At 52.1% G+C, this 21,691-nt stretch overlaps 7 protein-coding genes across 7 annotated transcripts; 3 read left to right on the top strand and 4 right to left on the bottom strand.

The window, feature by feature from the left end:
• Positions 1–1,053: 1,053 nt before the first annotated feature.
• On the bottom strand, positions 1,054–4,611 carry MNN10 (alpha-1,6-mannosyltransferase). Its single transcript, XM_062874505.1, has 4 exons — positions 3,117–4,611; positions 2,519–2,968; positions 2,172–2,460; positions 1,054–2,113 (listed from the first exon to the last, which is right to left on the bottom strand). Exons 2-4 carry the CDS (start codon positions 2,949–2,951, stop codon positions 1,450–1,452), a joined length of 1,386 nt encoding a protein of 461 aa, XP_062737641.1. The 5' UTR covers positions 2,952–2,968; positions 3,117–4,611; the 3' UTR covers positions 1,054–1,449.
• Positions 4,612–7,305: 2,694 nt separating this feature from the next.
• Positions 7,306–10,536, top strand: QC761_0013450 (uncharacterized protein; the record flags this gene model as incomplete). The annotated part of the gene is made up of 1 exon (XM_062871959.1): positions 7,306–10,536. The coding sequence occupies one exon, from the start codon at positions 7,306–7,308 to the stop codon at positions 10,534–10,536; it is 3,231 nt and encodes a 1,076-aa protein (XP_062737640.1).
• Positions 10,537–10,687: 151 nt separating this feature from the next.
• Positions 10,688–12,332, bottom strand: QC761_0013440 (uncharacterized protein). The gene is made up of 2 exons (XM_062871958.1): positions 11,647–12,332; positions 10,688–11,593 (listed from the first exon to the last, which is right to left on the bottom strand). The coding sequence occupies exons 1-2, from the start codon at positions 12,293–12,295 to the stop codon at positions 10,977–10,979; spliced, it is 1,266 nt and encodes a 421-aa protein (XP_062737639.1). The 5' UTR covers positions 12,296–12,332; the 3' UTR covers positions 10,688–10,976.
• A 195-nt stretch (positions 12,333–12,527) lies between these two features.
• On the bottom strand, positions 12,528–12,941 carry QC761_0013430 (uncharacterized protein; the record flags this gene model as incomplete). Its single annotated transcript, XM_062871957.1, has 1 exon — positions 12,528–12,941. One exon carries the CDS (start codon positions 12,939–12,941, stop codon positions 12,528–12,530), a length of 414 nt encoding a protein of 137 aa, XP_062737638.1.
• A 1,710-nt stretch (positions 12,942–14,651) lies between these two features.
• Positions 14,652–15,710, top strand: QC761_112170 (uncharacterized protein). The gene is made up of 3 exons (XM_062874504.1): positions 14,652–15,023; positions 15,092–15,424; positions 15,486–15,710. The coding sequence occupies exons 1-3, from the start codon at positions 14,852–14,854 to the stop codon at positions 15,563–15,565; spliced, it is 585 nt and encodes a 194-aa protein (XP_062737637.1). The 5' UTR covers positions 14,652–14,851; the 3' UTR covers positions 15,566–15,710.
• A 344-nt stretch (positions 15,711–16,054) lies between these two features.
• QC761_112160 (uncharacterized protein) lies at positions 16,055–17,412 on the top strand (the record flags this gene model as incomplete). Its single annotated transcript, XM_062874503.1, has 2 exons — positions 16,055–16,277; positions 16,337–17,412. 2 exons carry the CDS (start codon positions 16,055–16,057, stop codon positions 17,410–17,412), a joined length of 1,299 nt encoding a protein of 432 aa, XP_062737636.1.
• Positions 16,504–21,631, bottom strand: sin4 (Mediator of RNA polymerase II transcription subunit 16). The gene is made up of 8 exons (XM_062874502.1): positions 20,602–21,631; positions 20,300–20,546; positions 19,805–20,226; positions 19,525–19,750; positions 19,341–19,457; positions 19,165–19,278; positions 17,179–19,105; positions 16,504–17,125 (listed from the first exon to the last, which is right to left on the bottom strand). The coding sequence occupies exons 1-7, from the start codon at positions 21,235–21,237 to the stop codon at positions 17,622–17,624; spliced, it is 3,246 nt and encodes a 1,081-aa protein (XP_062737635.1). The 5' UTR covers positions 21,238–21,631; the 3' UTR covers positions 16,504–17,125; positions 17,179–17,621.
• Positions 21,632–21,691: the final 60 nt, after the last annotated feature.

The raw sequence follows: 21,691 nt of genomic DNA, 5'->3' as shown, positions 1-21,691 counted from the left end.
TTAGCTCTCTCTGCGCTAGGTTGAAGAAGCCAAAGCCAATCGAATCGAGTGGTCCTAGGTCTGGCGCTTGAAATTCAACCAATCACCACGCAGACTCTTGGTCGATGCAGTCCAGTGAAACCACTTACACCATTTGGTCCGTGCGCCTTCCTCATCTGGTCAACCCATCATCCTCACCCACACCACCATCTGCATCTCTTTCAGCCTCACAAGAACCTCAACCTCAGCTCACGTATATCATCAATACCTTTACCTCTCTACCCATCCTCATCACATTCCATCTCTGGCTATTTCTCCGAATCAAAGTCTGTGAAGTTTCATGTTACGTTTCCCTCGCTCTTTACCTTCCTTCCTTGTTTGGCCAGCATTCGAAATCTCATCAGCCATCCATTTCAAACAATATATTGCCCTTTTTCTCCCCTCCCCCGGCTCGGCCGAGACTCCAATCCTCATAACATCCAACGTTCCACAAGTCAGGTACAATCACCCCAAAGCAATACCGCCGAACCTCGGTATTGTCTTCAACAATGCATCACTCCCGTCCATCATCATCATCATCATCATCAGAGACACACAACGTGCCCCGTCACACAGCATCAAATCTTTTTTGACAGCCTGCGTGATCTGATGTTCCACCCCTCTCTCCACCATGCTAGACCTGAGATGAAAGTTGTAACCCGGAGTTCGATGGTCAGCTTTCTGTCGGCCCTCAGCAGATTCCAGCTCTCATCTTTGAAAAATCATTGCTGTTTCCGAGGCTTAAGCCCCCAAGTTACAACAACCATGTCTCTCGTGTATGTTATATCCCGTGCCCGGTAGTAGATAGCAAAGTACTCTCCATGGATACACATGATGCATCATGTAAAAAAGTCCCTATATCTTGTGTGTATGTGTGTGATGTTATGTACAACCCTATCCAAAACCCTGTACTCCCAACCCACCCAGACCTCCCCCTCCCCTTTGTCCTCCAACTCTCCCTTGCCCACCCGCCTTTTAATTGTCAATCCATGACAGAAAATACCGTCCGCCCCCCCTCCCCACCAAAGAATCAAATGGCCTCCTCCGTCACAAGCAATACGGCACCGCGTGGGACAGATGAGCTTGCACAGGGAAAAAAAATGGGCCGAAACACTGTTGCCTGGCACAGCCGCTTAAATGCGAACATCTCCCTCGTAAGTGAGAAAACAAAAAAGTAACATTGAAGAAGAGATGCGTGCCTGTAATCTCCTTTCAAGTGTTGCGACGGCTATGCAAAACAAGGATGATGTGAATATACTAAAAACAGCGCAGAGAAGGGACAAATACCCCTCTTGCTTCTATTGGCCAAAAGATTATGTAACGTCCCTTTGCTCGTCAATAATTCGGCAAGGGACAAATGTAGAAACGGAAGCTCGTAGATCCTGAATATCGTGATCGTGTCTTCGTAGAAAGTCTTCCAAACCAGCCTTCTTAAAGTTTGACCTTTTGGCCCGTGAGTTTGAACCAAATGACAGCCACAAACTCCTCCTTGAAGAGCTCCCAGGGGTTTCGGTTGAGCCAGTAGCTGAGCTCACGGTAATTGTACATTTCTCCCCAGCAGTCGCGGCCCCATTCACAACCAGCCATGTTGACCAAAAAGTCCCGGTCCTTTTGATCGTAGTGGATCCGGGTGTCGTTGCCGTTCTCTGAGCACGCCCCTGGTGGGAAGCTGTTGATCATGCGCTGCGGAAGGAAACCAGTGTGCTTCCGGATCCAGGGCTGAGTAGTGTACAGCTGCTCCAGCGCATCCTGCTCCTTATGCTCCCACTCCATGTGCCTCTGTTCGTATGCCACAGGATCCCACCAGACATCCAGCAACCGGTCAGTCCACGGGCTCCGGCGAACAAAGAAGGAGCCAAGGTTGAATCCAGAGCAGTCCTGGGGCAGGATCAAGTTCACCGAGTTGACGTTGCCATCACCCACGGGGCTTCGCGAATCAGCGTCGAGGTACTCGTCCGTCATCGGGTGTGTGATGTTGAGCGGGTTGTATTCGTTGATGTCACGGTAGACATGCTTGTGAAGGTTGTCGAAGATGTGGTCCTGGAGTGAATAGCTTGGTTCCATGATGAAGGTGTTCAGATCAAGCCACCAGATCCTAGAATATGCGTTAGCTACCATCGGACGAGTGGACAGGAAGCAGCAACCAGACATACCATTCGGCCTTGGGGTACTTTCTGAGCGCTGTGCGAATGAAATCCACCTTCTCCCAACTCTCGCGCCATTCGTGGGCATACCGTTTCTTGGTGCTCATGTCGACAATCTCCAGATCGTATCCCCATCTGCCCACGTATTTCTTTTTGTTCCTAACCGAGTCTCGCTCAATCGCCCATTCTCGTGCTCCCTTCCACTCCATGACACCGCCACCAACGTTGGCAGCCAATATGATGACAAACTTTTGACCGCCGCCAAGCCATGACGTTCTTCTCCAGTGATATACCAAAGCTGGGCGTATTGTTAACCGCGGCTCGTCCGAGCTACCCGTCCCTAGATGTCCACTTACGAGTATTGTAAAATACGATGATGCAAAATAAAAGCATAAGCAAAATGAGTAGCCGAATCTTCATCTTCCGGCCCATGCGTCCTATGAGAGCCCGTAATCTTCCCAGCAACGGTACGTTTTGAGTCGACCATCTACCACGGCCAAGCTTCTCTTTCTCGGAATAGGGCGAGCTGCTGGAGCTGTTGAAACGGGGGAGGCTGCTCGATATCTTGCGCATGTGTTTTGACAGGAAGCCCGAGTTCTGCGTCGCAAAGGAAGGGTACCCGGACCCGCCAGCCTTTTTTAGTCTTGATGATTCCCACATGACAGGCGTTGCGCTGCTCGACCCCCCTGTGTATCCTCTGGTTGGACTCGATCGACCGCTGCCGATGTTGAGACCTGGGCTGGCCCAACCGCCGCCAGGTACGGGAGATGGACTGCGAGACAAGGACATCGGAAAACTGGGTGTGCCTAGAAATCGAAGGAGGAGGGATTAGCTTGTTGCTGTGTGATATATATTCCACACAAGGGTTTGCACAAACACAAAGAGTGCCTGTCACCCGTGGCTGCTGGCGGCTGAAGGGGGAACACGAGGACCAGGTGGATAGTAACCACGTACCTGGAATCGGCGAGAGAGGTCCCTGAGGCTGATGCTGAGGCTGGACGGTCAAATAGGCCGAAGGAGAGCGTCGGTTGTCCAATCGCAGACTACCTGGACTGGGTCCGGCGGCGGATGAGCGTCTTCGGTGATGGGACCGTACCGGTCGGTCGCTGAACGACGACGACGACGCTCCGCCGTTCTGGGAGGACGCCAGTTTGTGGGTTTTTCTTCAACGTCGTACGGGGATGGGGCGCTGGCGATTGGGTGGTTGAATGGGAGGGACGGGAGCCACCTCACCAAGCTTTCGATTTGTGGGGGGGATTTATTCCAGTCTTGATTGCGATTGCAGCTGGTGAAACTCGCAGTTGCAGCCGAATAAACGACGAGGCGTCTGCTGTACCGCCCACCGAAACGGCAGATCCAGTGATGTGGTGGTGCTGTAAGACTGTCGTCTCTCTCGTCACTCCCTCTGGACGCTCTGTGCGCGCCTCGATCCACGCGGGGCGACGCTGCGGGGTTTGGTCGTCGGTGCAGATGAAGGAGCGGGATTGGGATTCATAGGTATGCTTGAGGGGCGGTGGATGTCGAGTTTGTTCGAAATTATCAAACAATTGTTGTTGAGGATTTGGCCAGAGTGGACATTGTGAAGCCAAGACTTTTTCGGCAGCGGTCAGCCAGCTTTTTCCTCCCCCCTTGTTTGTTCGGCAGGGTCCTCGCTCCTTGGCCTGGGGCCCGTGAAGGGCCCCTGTTTCTTCAACTCCCTGGGCTGAGGTAAACCCCCGATGCTTGCCAGTCCTGATGAGCCTCTGATTCTGACTGTGAGCACATATACGAGAAACAGCTGGCTTGTTGTCTTCAATTCCATATTTGTTTCCATCCCGTCACTGTCTCTCCGTTTGCAGCGTAGGACGGGATTCTCAGGATTTTCAAGGTCGCAGATGGAAACATGGGACAAATCATTGCCAGAGATCAACCTGTCTGCAACACGCTAAACGTCGGGTAGCGTCCACCTTATCTCTCAGAACCGTTCAATTTCAGGGGGGGGTTAGAAACCAAGACCCCAACGTTCACAAACGCCATCACCAATTTCTCCATTTTCACGACAATCCCCTGGTAAGTTCCAGGTTGCGGGTGACGCGATTCGGGGCCATGTTTACGCGTGTATCCGACGAATTCAGACGCCGGTTCGGATCAGCGGCAGAACAGCAGTAGACCGGGTCCAGACACATGAAAGCTGGGATAGGGAGAGAGGTGACAGATGAGGGTTCGGATTTCCATACCTATTGACCGTCACTCCATCGCATCCCCTTTTCCTTCAAGTCGTTGTTGAAAAGGTGCTAAGGCTGCGTAATCTTACCCACTATCAACTCTCAGCGCCCCAATTGAAAATGGTTCCTCGGTGGCGTTCTGCAGCATCGGATCTTAAAAGGCAAAACGGGTGTGAGAGTGCTTGCTGGTAAGATACCTAGGTGGGCCGGAAAAGCTCACATCTGAACACTAAGTTGGCTCTTTTACTGGACTCCTTGATGGTCTTCATGTTTGTGAAGATGAACATTTTCTTGACACAAGACTTTTGAGTTGTGCTGAGCCGCCGACCAGCATCTGACATCCAAATTATCGGAAAATATTGCAGAGTGCCAAATACCAGGACGCGGAATAATGAAACGTGAGCGACATGATCTTGCCAAGCTAACATTTTCCTGGGTTTTGGCCCCCGTGATAGAACATTTGCTGGCGCTTCTAGAAACTGTCTGTTCCGAGTTTGGGGCGATTCCAAGACGGCATGACAATGCTGGCGGGATTGTCGAATGCAAAAATACATCGTTTCTACCTTGAAACACTGTTTCACTTGGCATCGAGATATCATACTACATCTTCCAGATTGCCTTTCTGGACATATTGACACCTTAGTACGGTCATCACTGTGATAGAGGACGATTCTATCGAGCCATTCGAGTGACTGATTCACTGTCTTGGAGGCTTTGACCTCTCTCTCGGCTCTCTAACCTCTTCACAAGGTACAATCCTCATAGTTAACATGTGCTGGCATGGGTTTTCAGTTTCCCGTGCTAGCCTTCTTTGTCGGGGCATGATCATTGAGGGGGTTGGGCGCCGTTTCCCGTTTTTACGCCGTTCTGACAGTCTACTTGGTGTGGATGGTTGCCAGACCGGGCCCAGCGGTTCGTAAGGGCGTGATCGATGGTGAATTCAAGTGCCGGTGGATACGACATCCATATATTCGTTTGACACCATAATTGATTCGAGCGCCACGGGCGATGAAGCCCTCAACCTGATTGGAGATGTTAGTCCTTGTGACTTATATCAGTAAGCCATGCATAAAACGCACAACCAGCTCCGATGTTGTGGTTGTTCATCCTATGAAAATTCGCTCACGCACAGGCTGCTGTTGGCGTTTTAACATACCCGGTTATTTCGATGGCCGGAAACAGCATCAGTTTGGTTGTTGAGAAACGTACAGCTAAAGGATGACGAAATACGGAAAGCACGGCAGTCTGGTTTTCATCGGTTTGTTGGCTTTTGGCCTATTACAGTTTTTCTAATAGGTAGGATGCTGAAATGTGATAAATGGGGCGTAGTGTGCACGCCGTCGTCCTCAACAAAGCAGCCCATGGAGGCTATTCCACTCGACGGCCTGGTAACAAGGCAACATGTGAGTCTCTTGAGATGATGTTGGATATATCTCACATGCCTGACTCATTTTGTCAACAGAGCGCGGAACCTCAACCTGAAGTAGGCATGCGTGGTGGATTTGTTGAAGAGTGCGATTGCGGCTGCTGCGGCGAGGAGTGTGTTTGTTGCTAGATACCTGGAGAAACGAGATAGTAGAGATAGTGGAACTTCGCTGGAAACAAGGATGTGGCTATCAAAATATCATGTCATTGATCAATGTTCATATATGTGTCGTTGAGGTTAAACGATCAAGATATGTTGCAGACAACACAGATTTAAGTTGCAAGGGACCTGAGTGACGTCTTTCTTGCAGCCCTTGACGGCTTGGCAATAAAGCTTGGCAAGAGCTGGACGCTTGGCGGACTTGGCAGCGCTTGCCTGGAATCTCAGCAGAGAAGCTGCCTGTGGGTTTAGGTAAGAGTACAGACTGGTGTTACAAGAAATATGGGCCGTGTCTACCTAACGATCAGTCAGTAGACAGCTCGAGAAACCATCAAGCTGTGATGTTTAGATGGTGACTTGTTCAAGGATCTCGAACTTCGCCTGTGTTGTTGTGCGTTTTGAGCGGGACGCACGGGCCACACCCATATCCCACCCACCTTCCACAGTTCACGAACAGGCGGAAACAAATCCACTGGAAACCAGTCACCATCTTTTCAGCCAGCTTCGGTTTCAACAGATGCCATAACGCGACAGATTTGTTGTTCTGGACTCTTCACTAGCTGTGTGGAGCTTTCAATCTCTGTGTTGCGATGCGAAGCGACACGATGAGCACAATTGGATGGACGGGTCTGAATGCAGCCGCGACTAGGAACCAATCAACATCAAGTTCAAAACCATGGGTATACATGGGCGCTTCGCTGTAGCCAATCCCTCGGTGCGAAGCAACCTGACAGCGCTTATTCCACACAGTTCTCATGCCCCATCAAATGGGGCATTTCCTTCTGTCCACAGAGAGCGCTCTGCTTAACGACGAGCCCTTTCTCGCAAACATGGGCAGATGCAGTCCGGCCAGAGGCGAGCCACTCAGACATCCGCGAATGGATCCATGAGTCGGATTCCCGGTTAGGTGGTGGTGAAATGGCTGATGGTGACTGTGTTTGGTTTCTCCTTGCAAATTATTCACTTGCCTCTCTTTTCTATTTGTCGTTCTTCTCGTGGTTTTCTCTCTCCATTGCTACTATTGTTCTGACTCCATTGTTCCTGGTGGACTTGCATTGTTGGCTTTCTTTGAAACAGCCACCTGCACCGAGAAATGCCTGTTCTTCCTCAAGGTGCTCCTTTCTTTTCTATTGTCTATTGACTGGAAGGATTCTAATCACCGGGACACAATTCAATCACGTTGCCACTCACCTGTGGCCATATCGAAGTCTTCTACAAAGGTCTTGTTGCCAAATGGCCTGGTTCCATTTCGACTTGCAACAAATTTCCTCTTCCTAGTAATATTTCTGACAAAAGCCCATCACACACCAACCATCGCTACATAATCAAGCACAATTTAATCAATACACCCAACATGGACAACACGAACGACTTACGGACCCCTCGCTATCTTCCCAGCAGCCACCTCACTGGCAGGACCAAGGAGGACTGGGAAGAATGGGAGGATGATGAAGTGTTGACTCCCATGACAGCTGCCCCCATGGACGGCCCCTTGGTGGACATCAACACAGACCCATTCCCATCTGGACAGCCAAGTCAGACAACAACCGCCTCTTTAGCACCACGCCTGTCCGTACAGAAGGTGAAGAGGTTAAAATCTCGACATAGACAAAAGGCACAAAACGCAAGGGCGGGCATCAAACTGGTCACCGACATGTCCAAGTTCCGTCAACAAAGGCAGCAGCATATCGCCAACCAAATGAAACTGAATTCGGCAAATCGCGAGAGCCGAACAGGGAAATTCGTTGATGCCGCCGCCTTGTTAGCTTTGGAAGGGCAACATAACGGTGAATCTAGCAGCACTTTCGGCTGGCTGAAACGGAAGCCGACAAAAGGCAAAAGAGTCGATAGGCTAGTTGCTGAGTCTTCGCCACAGGTTGATCTCTCACCTAGTGCCGGGCCTATTATGATCGGCTTCGAGATGCCTACAGACTCGGATGTAGTCATCAGCCCCCATACAGCTGTGGTCGAGACACCAGTGGACTTGCCCCCCTATTTTCGCCAACCACCAACATCACCGCCATCAAAGCAGCCGGTATCTGCATGGTCACCGGATACCGAGGACGATTTCTCACCTCGGGGTCTCGATGGCATGATCCTTCCACAAACGGCCTATGTCCCAGCCGTCCCATCCATCCCTTCTGGCTACAGAGGTCAGGAATTCTCTCCTATATCTGACCGCGATCATGTGGATGGCTTTGGGATGAGCAAAGAGGGCAACAACAGACGAGACACGGCAACAACTGCATTTTATGTCAGTGACGATGACAGCGATATGGACACACCCGTGACGCTTTTTGAGGAAGATGGCAGTCCAGTAGTCACCAAAAAGTCATACAGCCACACTAACAGGCAGAGGTCAAATACTGGTGGGAGTACGCGATCTCAGGGATGGTGGGATCAAGTCACTTCCCCTTTTGTACCAACCCCAGCAACACCAAGACTCCCGACTGTAGGAGAAGCTGCTGAGCCAAAGGTGAATACTGAATGGTGGGAAACGACAAACCAAAAGACGGGGCTCTCGCCTGTTCTCACGAGGTCCAATTTTGGCCAGTCTAGCAGTTCAAAGATTGAGACAATTCTACAGCAACGTCCGCCACGCATCATTGTTCAGGACTTTTCACCAGTTGAGCCCACGCAATCAACTCCAAACCCGCCAGGATCAGTACCAGCACCAGCACCAGCACCAGTACCGGCACCTATTACAGCCCCGAGAGCAGCCCCAGCTCCAGCTCCAGCGCCAGCACCGGTACCAGCATCAACAGTAGTGTCTCAACCCGAGACCCAAACAGAAAAGTCACGCATCCTGGTTGAGGAATCTCGAACACCCGAGCTCCCGCCTCCCTATTCACCTCCACATAGACAGGATAATGTTCGTTACCAGGCGGTGCTTCCTCCAGGCCACGCTGCGACCACCATGTTCCCCCCGTCACCAGGTCCCGTCCCTGTTGGTTTATCGCAGACAATGACATCCCAAGGCGCCATCGGTCTCCAAAATGTTCCTCTGACACCACCTCCGACACAGACGTGGCTGCCAGACCGGCCGATAGGGTCTTTTCTCCCAGCAAACTATTTGCCCAACTTGGCGGCAGAACGAAAGCGAAGGAGGCACGAAAAAGAAGACTTTGTGGCGAGGAAAGTAGGGCGTGGGTGTTTCCCATGCTGCGGTGCTTTTGGAAACCCAGGGCTCGAGGGACGGAAGCGGAGACGAGTTTGCTTTGGCATCCTTGTTGCCCTCATCTCCATGATCATTTTGGGGGTTGTCCTTGGAGTGGTTCTATCACGGCGCACAGTGGCCGAAGAAAGCATCCCATCACGGTTTCTCAACCTCACCGACTTCCCACCAATGCCCACTGGCATTTCGACAGTGATAGGAACTCAGTCAGACTCAAGCACAGTCTGCATCCAACCGGCAACACTTTGGAGTTGCTCGCTCCCAAAAGAAGAGGCCGATTCCGTGGCCCCTTTCAACGCGGACCAGCCAAGCTTCATCCTTCAAATCCAGTTCGACAACAACACCAGACAGACATGGAATGTCACCGGTCAAGAACCCCCCCGGCCTACCCCCATAGACCTCGGAACCGGAAGACCCCTAGATGAACTCAACCGCACAGTCGGCCGGAACCGCACCACCACCCGCTCCATCTCCATCCGCAGCAACGGCATCAGCTTCTCAACCATCCTCCGCCGACTCTTCGTCACACCCCGCCAAACCCCCGGCAACCTCATCCTCAAACCCGTCCCCAACCCCCCCACCTTCCAAGACATGTTCTTCCTAGGCAACACCACCGACGGTGTTGTCTCTGACGACAAAGCCGGCGAGCCCACCCCCTTCTACATCTCCATCCTCCGCTCCGTGAACTCCAGCGTCGGCTCCAACCTCCTCACCCGCAGGGGGGGATTTGATGACCATCAAAACCAACCCCGCCAAGCCTCAGGCAACCTCTCCCCCGCCCTCAACATCTCCGACCTCGTCCCCCCACCCATCCTAAACAAAGACGGCACCGCCGCGCCCGCCAACCACCTCCACTTTCCCACTCAGCAACCCCTCCGCCTCTACGACCGCGGCCTACCAACAGAACGATACTCTTTCTACTCGTACTACAACAAAACAATCTACCTCTCCTCCCTCAACGAGCGGCTCCCCCCCTCCATCGACCGCAACGGCGGCTCCCCCATCTCAGAAGCGAAATTTGTCGTTACCTGGCTGTCGGTGCGGTATAAAGTCGAGATCTGGACTCGCAAGTCCAACACCACCAAGCTAATCGGCGGGTTTGGCGGTCGGGAGGCGAATGTAAACGGGACACAGCCCGGCACGTTCCCTTACCCGATTACGGTCACGCTTGATACGCACGGGGGTATCCCTGGGAATAAATTTGTTTTTATGAGGGGGGTGGATGAGAGGCGGAGGGTTGTCAACAATGAGGCGAAACTGTTCCTCAATCAGATGAACAACACGGGGGATTTGGTCAACCCGGGCGGGTTCTTCAACCCGAGCTTTGGGGGGATGGATGGTGGTACTGGGGGTTGCAGGTGTGAGTACACCAACTTTGTGGGGGTGAATGGCTTGAGGTCTGCGGACTGAGGGGAGGGAGGGAGTTGGTTACAAAAGTTGAAGATAGTAACAGGGGTTCGAGAGAGGGGGTTGGTTTGCATAAGATATTTGAATCACCAACTGGAAAATGGTACATACACATAGCATGAGGTATTTTTTCTAGAAAACATTTGAATAATATTTCCCATACTTATAAGTGGACTGCTTGTCAAGGATGTTATGATACAGCCATTGTGGATTAGAAAGCTCCTGCAAGTGGCCTAAATAGCAAATCTGTCGATAATGTACATGGACCACAGAAACCCCCATACCTGCAACCCCCATCCATCCTTCACCCATATCTGCCAAGCTACATCGTCTTACGTGAAGCAAATTTCCAGCAAATTTTCGTTTCGCTCATACTTCGTATCATTCCATCCACCGCACCATTCTCATCATCATCAATGTCATCAATCTCCTGGTAGCCACATTCACTCCTTCAAATGCAAAGCCGCATACTTGTCAAACGCCTCGGAGAACATCTTCCAGGTCACTTTCCCAGATATCGTAATGAAAATTCTCTGGACGCCGTTGACTTGTGTCGCCAGTCGACTTCTTGAACCCAACTTCACGTACTCGGGCAGGGAGATGACAAGAGACTCCTGAAGATGCTTTGCGACGTCGGGATTCTTTATCTGGTTGATGAATCTCCAGATGCCCCTTACTTGATCCTGGGGCGGGTTGGTGTCATACCGGCTCCGGAACCGGTGGTAGAGATCCTTTGTGTCTTGGGCATCAGCAGGGACCGTCTTTGGCGGGTTAACGAGGCTGGTTTTGGTTGAAGATGTCCCCGGTGGCATGGCCCTTTTTGAACTGGGTTGTGTCTGGGGAGGCTCTGCGGCCTTCCGTTTGGGCTGCTTTCGAGTGATAACCGCCATGTAGGGCTGACTGTGTTTGCTCACTGTGTTCTGCCTCTGCCTTCTGTCCGGCACGTGGATTTGAATGTCTGTGATGGATGATGCTGAAGTGGGTGTGGTGTTTGTGTTATTGAGCCTAGGCGGGTTTGTCGGTATGGTAGTATGTTCGGGGTTGGCAGTGGCTCCAGTGACTATAGGAGGTAAGCCCAAGGTCTGATGGAGATTTGTTCAGGCGTTTTCTCACCATGGGTTTGCTGCAACTGTGTGAACTCTTCATGGCAGGGGAGGCTGAGGATTCTCATCACTTCAGCACGACGAGAGACGAGCTGGTTGAGGAAACTGACGGCCTCGTCGGGCAAGGGTGTTTGAGGCGGTAGTAGAGCAGCAATCTGGCGTCCCAATGCCGTGAGTTTGTTTTCAGTATCTCGCTCTAGCGCCGTGAGCTTGTTTTCCGTGTTGACCTTGTCTGATCTCATGTCTCGTAGCTCCCCCTGCAGGTATTCGACCATGCCGAGCGCTGACAAGTACTTCTCTTGAACGTCCTTGATATCATCAGATGTGAGAGACCGGAGATGTTCAGTTCTCTCCTCGTGAGATGTAATTTTTTGCGAGAGCTGAGACATGCTCTCCGTCATTTCCTGCCGCAATGATTCGAGGTGGTTTTCAAGGCTGGCTTCAGTAACAGGAGAGCTTGGTTTGGACTGCACAACAGCAACGGACAAAAGCTCATGCTGTGTGCTTGTCTGCTTGATGTGCTCGTTGAGGGACCTTCTGAGGGAATCTACTTCCCGGGACCAATGCTGGGCAGCGAGAAAGGTAGCCCAGCCGGTGGCAACGGATTGTTGAAGCTGGTCTGGACCTGTGTCCTGGGTGGTGTCCTTGGTACACTCCATATTGGGATTGTTGATGGGTGGTCCTATGGTTTGCACCGCACAAAATGTTGCTTGAAATTTTGACATGAGTCTGATATAGGGCATGGCAAAAACTTTTAAAAGGAAGGTGCATCTTTGGTCCCGTCCGAGGCAGCAGTCATGGAAGGCCCTCACAACACAACCGACCACTCCCTGTTATTGGAAAGAGCGACTGGTCTTGTTACATCTTCCTATGGAAAGTACCGGTTACCTATTAATCACTACCGGTAGATCTTTTCAAAAAGGCCGTGATATCATCAACCTCCTCTGGCACCTTGATCCAGTGACCTTCCAACTCTGCACCCAAGTACTCCTTCCACTCAACCCGAAACCCTACTTTGGAGAGCACATCTCTGGCCTCACGTCCGAGCTGAACATCAACCATAGCATCGTCGGTCCCGTGGCCTAGAAACATAGGTGTTGACAAGAGAGAGCGGCTTGGTGCCGTGATCCATGCCGATGTCATGCTCTCCACAAAAGCATCCGAATCAGACCTGTCGTCCTGTGAAGCATTTCCTCTCCCAGCAAGAATCTTTTCGATATTCTTGGCGAACGGAAGCCATGTTTTGGTCGCTACCAACCCTCCTAGTCTTCTGTCAAGCCTTGTTTGGCATAACAATGTCCACATGGCGATGGCTCCCCCTTGGCTGATTTCCCCTCAACACCAGCTTGTCGGAGCGACCTTTCAACAACTCGAGTTCTTCATCCATGACAGATTTGATGTATGATGTGGACTCTCGAATACCGTCAACCTGCAGGTCCTGCCTCAGTGTTGTCTTTCTCCAGCTTCTCCTCTTTTCCCTCTCCTGTTCACATCACCTTGAACAGCCATCATCACCACCACCAGCTGTTGCGCCCCTCGGCAACATGCTATTCCGAAGTTACAGGCCATCAAGAATATTGACATGATCTCATTGTCAACTTAGTAGGTCATTCTGTCGATTGGTTCATTGCCTGAGTATAACAACAAATTGTTCCAGCTAGATCATGGCTACCCTTCTATTCACCCGAAGCGTGTCTGCGCCCAGTCAACATGACCCTCGACGCTTTCAGCTTTTTCGCACACACGCCCCCGCCAATCCGAGTCGCCAGTTCAGCAACATGAATGTCAGCCGATCAGCATACTCTGTGCCGAGGCGTCGTCGCTCTTCCCAGAGAGTTGGCCCCGTCATATTGCCCTGTTAACACCAAACATCTTGGCAACATGTCAGCCCTGAAGACGGCTCCTGTCACCTCCCCATCTTCGACTTCAATACGATTCCACACGTGTCATGGGCAGGACTCTAAAAGGCCCCGATTGCGATAGGCGCATCGTTTCTTCAGCCAACGACAGGCTGGCAGTTAGTCCTGGGCATGACAGTTAAACTGCTTCAGTCCGCTCTAGGTGTTGGCGTACCCTAGAGTGTGTCCATATTGGACCCGTTGACACGGTGACTTCTTGCGTTGTCCTAGGCATGACTTTGAAACTGCCATTTGCGTGTTCCTCCGTCAGCTCGACTGCTTTTGGCTTCGACTGCTTTCGACATCGACTGCTTTCGACTGATGCTGAGAAGTAAGTCCTGGGCATGACCTTTTAAAAGGCCCCGTCGGCGTGGCCCCAGCAGAGATTGCTCTTCACGCTCTGTAGGGATTGGTATTCATCCCGCCGGCAGTCTTGCCTTGGGCCCTTGCGTCACAGGGTACATCGAGGTTATATTTCACGGCATTCAAATCGATGTTAAGTCCGCCAACAGTTTCAATAGAGCATATGCGTTGGCTGTGAGGACGGTTATCGAGAGGGTATATTATTGCAACGACTGCGCGTGCTCAGGCATGCGTGTTCGGGGGTAACTAGGTTGATTGATATCTGACGTCGCGTCTGTACTGAAGATCTCCAGCACCCTTTTGAGACCGGAATCTTTTCTGAAGGAGACAAGCGCGATGGTAAGGGCAATGCGCCGGTGTCTTTTCCCGCCACAGGCCAAGTTCAAGGCGGGGGAACAACTCGTGCAGAAGCTACTTTGCTCCGGAGCCAGCATCTCGGACTCGGCCGAGGAAGATTCACTTAGATATGTTCGTTCCCGCTCTGGTTCGACTATCCCACATTCTCTCTAGGGCAAGGGCCAAGAGGTGGCTTGGGCTGGGCTGGTCGCGTCTCCCAGCGGGCAACGTGCTACATGTCGTTCTTGCCGCAAAGCCCGTGCCCTTCTCGCACTTCGCGCCGTCTCACACACCATACGCATACCGGCAACTGGGAGTTCGGGTTGTGGATTTGTGTTCAAGGTTTTTATAGAAAACTCTCAATAACAAACTCGCCATTTCTCCCATTTTAGCTCCTTTGTGCATTGCTCGTGATCTGTAGACAATTTGTGACTGGTCCTAAAGAAAGTGAAGAATCCCACTGTTGACGGTGTCCAGTCTGGCAAGTTATCAAGTTGACAGGTTAGTTGAATTAATACGTCATCGTGTTTCTCAGTTGGCCAGCTTTCCCAATTACAGTTTCATTCAACCAGAATCATCAACCCAAAAGCAACAGTCATCCAGCCAAACATCTCAACAATGCCATCGTCCGCCACCGTCACACTCTTCCAAACACTCGACGTCGAGTCTCTCGACTCTGGCAATCAACTTCCGGGAGATGCTGTAGCCAAAGTCAAGTCCCAGCCTGATTTCCAGCAAGGTTTCCTTGGCCAAAAGCTCGAGGATCCAAAGACCTGGGTGCTGGCAACTGGTCTGTTCGCCCCCATTTTTTTCGGTATCATGTTGCCAAGTCACGAGGTACTGACAACGCATATACAGAATGGTCATCCGCCTCTGCAGCAAAGCAGTGCATCACCAGCATCAAGGATCATGTCAGGGCTCAAGAGACATTTATTTATCAGTTTGACACAGCTGTGTTGAAGGCGCCATGCACTGAGGTGTTTACTGCTTTTGAGACGGAGGAGGGGTTTGAGGAGCAGGTTGGGCGGTTTGTCAGTGCTGTTGAGGGGGATAAGCTGGAGGGGTATAAGGGTGCGGATTATGGGGCGGAGGTGAAGGTTGATAGGGATGGGGCTGGGGAGAAGAGTGTGAGGATGGTTATTGGGTGGGTCAGTAAGGAGGCGCATGTTGAGGCTAAGGGGAAGCCGGGAGGTGAGTGTCGTGATGATGTCTTTGTTGATGGTGGCTATGGTGGCTAATATGTGTGGTGTAGCTATTCAGGAGAATATTGGGGAGTTGAGAGCGAAGAGGAAGGGGGTGGATTTGTTCCATGTTAACTTTAAGGGGCTGTGATGTGGTGGGATTTGGTTCACGGAATGAATTTGAGTTGTCTTTGGCATCTGGCAAATAGCCTTGAATTGCACTTTCACTAGCATTTCCCTTATGAGAATATGAATCTACCACCACACATCGCCTATCTCCCATGTGCCCGGGAGGCATGTAGTCAAGAGCGGGGAGCTGGGGAAGCGGGGGAGGGGCAGCCAACTCCACCATCTTCATCACCCCACACATCCGGGTTATCGTCCGTCTTTCTCTAATTCATTCCGCCATTGGCGATGTCTGGTACGCCGAGGTGGCTGCAGGGACCGGGAGATAGTTTTACCTCATTACCCGGCATCAATTCAACCACCGGCTGGGCCTTTCCGTGTCTAGACCTACATGCCTAGTGACAGAACCTCAACTTCTTATTCTATTCTCACTTCACCTCATCACTTACTTCAGTCTTTGTTGTCATTGTGACAATCTAGTAATCTTAGTTGCGAGCACTACCAGACAGTCAAAATGGCAGACCAACCAGACATCGAGGCATACCAACCAGACATCGAGACATACCATAAGCACCTCCCTGACTTGTCCATCCCCCGCTTCACTGAGATGCAAAAGCAGGATGCTCATGAATATGCCAAAGCATTCATTGAAGAGGGGAACCCCCCATGGCTTCATGGCCTCTACCTTCACTGGCTGAAGCTCTACCAGGAGCCTTTCAAGGGCGTAACCAGCGATGGTCTGTTTCATAACCCCTTTACGCTCATTCAGAGCCGTCCATTCTAACCCGCTTCCCAGGAAACGTAAAACCAAACCTCTTCCACCTCTCCCCAGAAGAAATCCCCATCTCTTCCATAGTCACCGCCACCACCAACCTCCTCTCCCTGTTGTCTCCTTCCCAACTCAAATCCACCCTCTACCACATCGACTCCCCCGAATGGCGCACCTGGTCCAACCCCGAATTCCTCCTCTCCAACAAAGGCATCCGCCTCGACGAGCTCACCCCCCTAATCCGGGATGCCGTCCTCTCAGTCCTCCAATCCTCCCTCTCCCCCGAGGGCTACCACAAAGCCCTCTCGGCCATGCGCATCAACCACTTCCTCGGCGAGCTCGTCTCCGCCCCGAAGATCTGCAACGAGCACTCCTACAACTTTGTCCTCTTCGGCTCCCCCTCCACCACAACACCCTGGGGCTACTCCTTCTACGGCCACCACCTCTGCCTCAACCTCTTCTTCTACAAAGACCAAGTGGTGATAAGCCCGTGGTTCACAGGTGCAGAGCCAAACATGATTGACTCGGGCCCCTACAAAGGAACCCAAATCCTGCAGCGGGAGGAGAAGTTGGGGTTGCAGCTGATGCAGTCTTTACCGGCTGAGAAACAAACACTCGCGCAGGTGTATAAGAATTTAAAAGATGACGCCATGCCAAAGGGGAGGTGGAACCACGACGACCAACGCCACCTTTGCGGTGCCTATCGGGACAATAGGGTTGTTCCTTATGAGGGGGTGTTAGTCTCGGAGATGACCCAGTCCCAACAGGATCTCGTGGCTGAGATCTTGGACGAGTACCTCCTCTACCTCCCTTCCACTGCGAGAAAGATCAGACTTGAGCAGCTGAAGGAGTGGTTTCACGAGACGTACTTTTGTTGGATTGGCGGGTTTGGGGATCACGATGCGTTTTACTACCGGGTTCAGAGCCCCGTGATTTTGGTCGAGTTTGATCACCACTCGGGGGTTTTCTTGACGAATAAGGAGCCGGCAAAGTTTCATATTCATACGCTGCTTAGGACGCCGAATGGGGGGGATTATGGGATGGCGTTGAGGGGGTTGGTGAAGGAGGGGGTGGTGGAGCAGAGGTATCTTTGGGAACCGTAGGACAAAAAGGCAAAGCAAAATAGGGGTTGGTTATGGTGAAAAAAGAAAAGAAGTGATTTCAACTCATTAGAACTGGCTTGTGTATACATGAAATGAAACGGTCATGCTCAGGTTGGCAGCCACACGTCAGTTTTCGTATCCCCAACGAACGGACAATTTGACCGCGAGCTTGTGAATGATCTATCCAAGCGCATAAACTTCCATCTCTTCTACCCCAAAGCCCCCTTTGCAACCAGCGCCCAAGCCCCTCCACAACAGCACTTCCGCTGCTGCGCCAGCACATATGTAAACCCAGGCCGCTGGTTCATAATGTCCTCCATAACCGAAGCACACCTCACACACCGCCTCCACCGAATAGCATGCCCACCTCCCGCCCCTCCCGCTCCCTCATCCCTCGGGCTGTGAACCTGCGTCATGGCAACAGCAGCACCCCCATTCGCCCCATTGCCAGCACCGGCAGAACCACCACCACCACCCCCTGCCAACCCCAACGTCAACGAAGGCGTGCCCCCCAGTTTCACACCTGCCGCACCCCCCACACCAGCCTCAGTCTTGACATTCTCCCCACCACCACCCTTCCCCTGAGCCGTATTCGTCACAGCAGCAGGAGGGAAAGACTGAGTGTTTTGCTGCTGCTGCCCAGCAACCAACTCCACCCTCTTAAAAACATCCACATACTTCCCCGCCTTCTTCCTCGCCCTCAACGTCTTCGCATCATCATTGACTTCAAGCAGGTCATAATTGGCAAAATACAGCTTCGCGGGGTCCGTCAATGCCTTAAACGTCGTCAGTGTGCTCGTAAAAAGGCGAGCGAGCACCCCGCGGAAGATATTAGGCGGGTTAGCCCCCGACAGCATCTCCAGCTCCCACCGGTTCTGCGCCGACTTTACAAAAAGCTCCACCCGCTGCTGGGCCTGCTGCTGCTGCTGCTCCGTGGCCCCGGGCTGGGTCTGGTCCTTGGACTTGGCCATCGCCGTGAGCGTTCTTTGATAGGCAGTGGAAATGTCCCTGCCGAGGGTGCTCAAGAGGCGTTCAAAATCCTGGGGTTTAACCGGGCTGCTGGAGCTGGTGCGGTACATCCTCTGATAGGCATGGTGAAGAGCAGCCCCTGTCTCAGTCACGCTGTGAGTCTTGTAGTACGTGAGCGCGCGGCTGCTGATTTCCTCCAAGCCCGCGACCCGACGGCAGGCAACCTGGAGCAAGCTGCGTGTTGATGAGCAGAGGAGAAGATAGACCGAGACGTCGTTGCGGGTATGGAGGTAGCTCGCCAGTTCCTGGAATCGTCTCTGGTCGGAAAGGAGCGCCATGAACTCGGGGTCGTCGAGCAGGTTGAAGAGCGAGTCGATGAGCCACGAGAACAAGCTAACGGCCCATTCTGCGCACCCGACAAGAGTCTCGACCACCTCTGATTCATCGAGCGGGTTCAGGACCCCGTTGGACTTTTGTGGGCTGTGGTTCGCAAGCACAATGAGAACAATGATGTTTCTCAGGTTGAGGGCGACCGAGGCGAACTTTCCGTGGAAAGACCTGGCTTCAAAGTTCCCATTGAAGCCAAAGTGGTTTAGAAGGCTCAGACAGGACTGCAGCTGGTTGTTCCGGATGAGTGTGTCGACAAGCTGCTGCTGTTCTTCCGAGTAGTCGACCACAGTCCGAAGCAGAGTTATGATTTCCTTAAACAAGGCATTTGTGAACTCTGAAATGGAACTTTTGTTAGATCCAGGCGTGACCAACCCTTCCAGGGGGTGAACTTACTCGGATGCTGGGTCAAGGGACGAACAACCGCCAGGATGTCATCAAAGGTCATTTGCTGTTGCCAGGCAAAAGAGATGGGCATTGTGAGAGATGCCAGAACAGCCCTTGCTTGGACTAGATCACAGATTTAGTTGGGGGTCTCTCACATGGGCCGAAGGAAGCATCACCACACTAACCGTCTTGAAGGGAACCTAAATCACCCATTGTATAATGGAGTTTTCTCAGCTTCAATGTGTTATCCTCACACACTTGAACGAATGCAAAGTTGCTCGGAGAGAAAGCGACCTGAAGACCTGAACAGTGGGAAAATTAGTCACCATGGAGCTAGTACCTGCAAACACACTAGTATGGAGGACTTACAGGGCGTCGGATCGTCAAACTGGAACCCAACCTGGTGAGGGCTGTTGATGTTCTCGGTGTTGTGCTCGTTGTAAAGTTCAGTCATGGTGAACCTGTCACGGTACTGAACGGTGCCGTCGCTAAAGGTGAAGCAAACGACTCTTCCCAGCTGTATGGTGGTCGTTTGCATCGAGATGACCACTTTGGGGATTGTGACTGGCTCCAGCTTCCGCAACCTAGTCATGGTCTGATTTACCCATTAGCTGCGGCTTTCGTATCATCCAAGTTCATAGAAACTTACCGGGGGGGCAGCTCCAGCACCGTTCCGGGGACCCAGCTGCTCAAACGCGGGATGTGGTGCTTGGGCTTGATCGTTCAGAACCTCCCAGCGATCGATGATGCTCTGGGTTTCCTGATCGTAGGGCGAGGTTTCGTTTGGCAGATATGATCTCACCGTGACAACAACTGCTGGGGCGAAGGTTGGAGGGTTACTGGTCTCCATGAAAGACGGGAGTACTAGGAGGTGAGAGAGCTGTGACATGGAAAAGTCTAGAGTCGACTCGCTCGGGCCATGTTGTAGCCAACTGGTGGTGGCTACATGCACCTCTTTCATCGATGGTCTTAATTGTATACTGCCTGGGTGCACCTGCTTATCACTTGGGGGATTCCCCCAGTTCACACCAACACGCACTACCCTCAGCTGCTTCGACGCCGTAGCGAGAGCTATGAGAAGGGTGTTTGCTGACCAAAAAGATTAGTTCTGCTGCAACACATTTCGAGTCTGGCGGGGTCTTACGTTTATCACAGCAGAAAGAGGCGTGCGTGATGAGATCATCGGCGGCCGTCACACTCTCGAGCTCGAGAGCTGTTTCCTCATGCCGGCTGCTAATTTGATAGAACAGCCTCAGAAGACCATTTGTGGTAACACACACCAGCGCGCTCCTTCCAGGGTGAGGATGTGACGGCCCAAAAGCCGGCTGAGCTATGTGGTTGTATTTGTATTCGGACCCTGCCCAGTGTGCACCACTGCATTGTGTGAGAAACTATCGAGTGTAAGCAAGACTGCCAAACATGTGGTCCTGAAAGAGAACGGCATACCCCTCGGCTCTGACTTGCTGCGTTACCGATTGGTAACCAGTGACAACCGACGACGCTGTGGAGGTCATCCACAGGATCGGAATCCCATTTTCTCATAGGATAGGGTCTGTTGATCTGCAATGGGAAGAAGAGAATGCTGATGCGGCCGAGAGCATCAATGACGGCCAAGTCAGCCATATGCGTGGTAGGGGACCAGGCGACGTGGACTATGGGGGCGCCGGCAGAAGGCAGCGAGATGAACGAGGGCGGACCATGAACCAGTGAAATGGTGGCAGAAGAGCTTGGATCATTCATATCCCATTCACCGTTCTCGGGATTGCAACGCATGTAGCGAATGTCAACCGACATGCCATCTTTGGAGACGCAGGCTATGTTCCCCAAGCGGCCCCAAGCGATTCCCTGACAGCAACCACGGGCTCGGAGTTGGTCCAGCCGCTGCTGAAGCTGCTTACTTGGAAGAGGGCGAGAGGTCAGGGGCAGGGTACCCAGAGCATTGTCCATAACAGAATCTCCGAAGAGGTCGACATCATCGAGAGCCATGGCACCGTCCATGCCTTGAATGCTCTGCATCACCTGGATTCCAGAGTCGATGCTTATGGATTCCCCGCCCAGGAGGGACATGTCATGGGCACTCATGATGTGGGCCGCCGCCCTGGGCTTGTTGGGAAAGCTTCAAACTCGACGCCGTCGACCGTTTTGGTGGGTTACCTTGGCAAGTCTGTTCTGATACGATAATGAGCTTTGGGTTCACGTGTGCTTGAGAGTGTTTCGGACTATGGAATTACCGTGAAAAAAAAGCTGCTGCTGTATTTATGTTGAAGGTCCCACTTGCTAGGTGTGTATGAAGTGAAGCAGCAGTGACTGAAATGGTATTGGCGCGATGATGGACTTCAGTATCTATGATGGAGCTTATGGAACACTGATGGAAGTTGATGATGGATGCTGATGATCGTCTTGTTCTACGCGGCTGCAAAGATGAAGATGGCTTCTCATAGATACTTACTGAGTGGTGTGCTGTGGCGGCTTGCAGCATGTACTGCGTACACCTCGTAGAGCCACTGAGAGAACGCACCCGGAGTGAAGTGAATGG

Source organism: Podospora bellae-mahoneyi (genome assembly GCF_035222275.1).
Source record: "Podospora bellae-mahoneyi strain CBS 112042 chromosome 1 map unlocalized CBS112042p_1, whole genome shotgun sequence".
Classification (NCBI taxonomy): domain Eukaryota; kingdom Fungi; phylum Ascomycota; class Sordariomycetes; order Sordariales; family Podosporaceae; genus Podospora; species Podospora bellae-mahoneyi.
Note: the sequence above shows the minus strand (reverse complement) of the source record. Positions and strands in the feature narration are given on the sequence as shown.

What these genes read in the sequence shown, in the direction of transcription:
- MNN10 (XM_062874505.1), bottom strand. Translation starts at nt 2,951, where the DNA reads ATGTCCTTGTCTCGCAGTCCATCTCCCGTACCTGGCGGCGGTTGGGCC. An exon ending in CATCGTATTTTACAATACTC is followed by an intron (nt 2,461 to 2,518) that starts GTAAGTGGACAT and finishes CAATACGCCCAG; the next exon opens with CTTTGGTATATCACTGGAGA. An exon ending in AAGTACCCCAAGGCCGAATG is followed by an intron (nt 2,114 to 2,171) that starts GTATGTCTGGTT and finishes CGCATATTCTAG; the next exon opens with GATCTGGTGGCTTGATCTGA.
- QC761_0013440 (XM_062871958.1), bottom strand. Translation starts at nt 12,295, where the DNA reads ATGGAGTGTACCAAGGACACCACCCAGGACACAGGTCCAGACCAGCTT. An exon ending in ACAGTTGCAGCAAACCCATG is followed by an intron (nt 11,594 to 11,646) that starts GTGAGAAAACGC and finishes TACCTCCTATAG; the next exon opens with TCACTGGAGCCACTGCCAAC.
- QC761_112170 (XM_062874504.1), top strand. Translation starts at nt 14,852, where the DNA reads ATGCCATCGTCCGCCACCGTCACACTCTTCCAAACACTCGACGTCGAG. An exon ending in GACCTGGGTGCTGGCAACTG is followed by an intron (nt 15,024 to 15,091) that starts GTCTGTTCGCCC and finishes ACGCATATACAG; the next exon opens with AATGGTCATCCGCCTCTGCA. An exon ending in GGCTAAGGGGAAGCCGGGAG is followed by an intron (nt 15,425 to 15,485) that starts GTGAGTGTCGTG and finishes TGTGTGGTGTAG; the next exon opens with CTATTCAGGAGAATATTGGG.
- sin4 (XM_062874502.1), bottom strand. Translation starts at nt 21,237, where the DNA reads ATGAGTGCCCATGACATGTCCCTCCTGGGCGGGGAATCCATAAGCATC. An exon ending in TTTAGGTTCCCTTCAAGACG is followed by an intron (nt 19,279 to 19,340) that starts GTTAGTGTGGTG and finishes TCTGTGATCTAG; the next exon opens with TCCAAGCAAGGGCTGTTCTG. An exon ending in TCCCTTGACCCAGCATCCGA is followed by an intron (nt 19,106 to 19,164) that starts GTAAGTTCACCC and finishes GTTCCATTTCAG; the next exon opens with AGTTCACAAATGCCTTGTTT.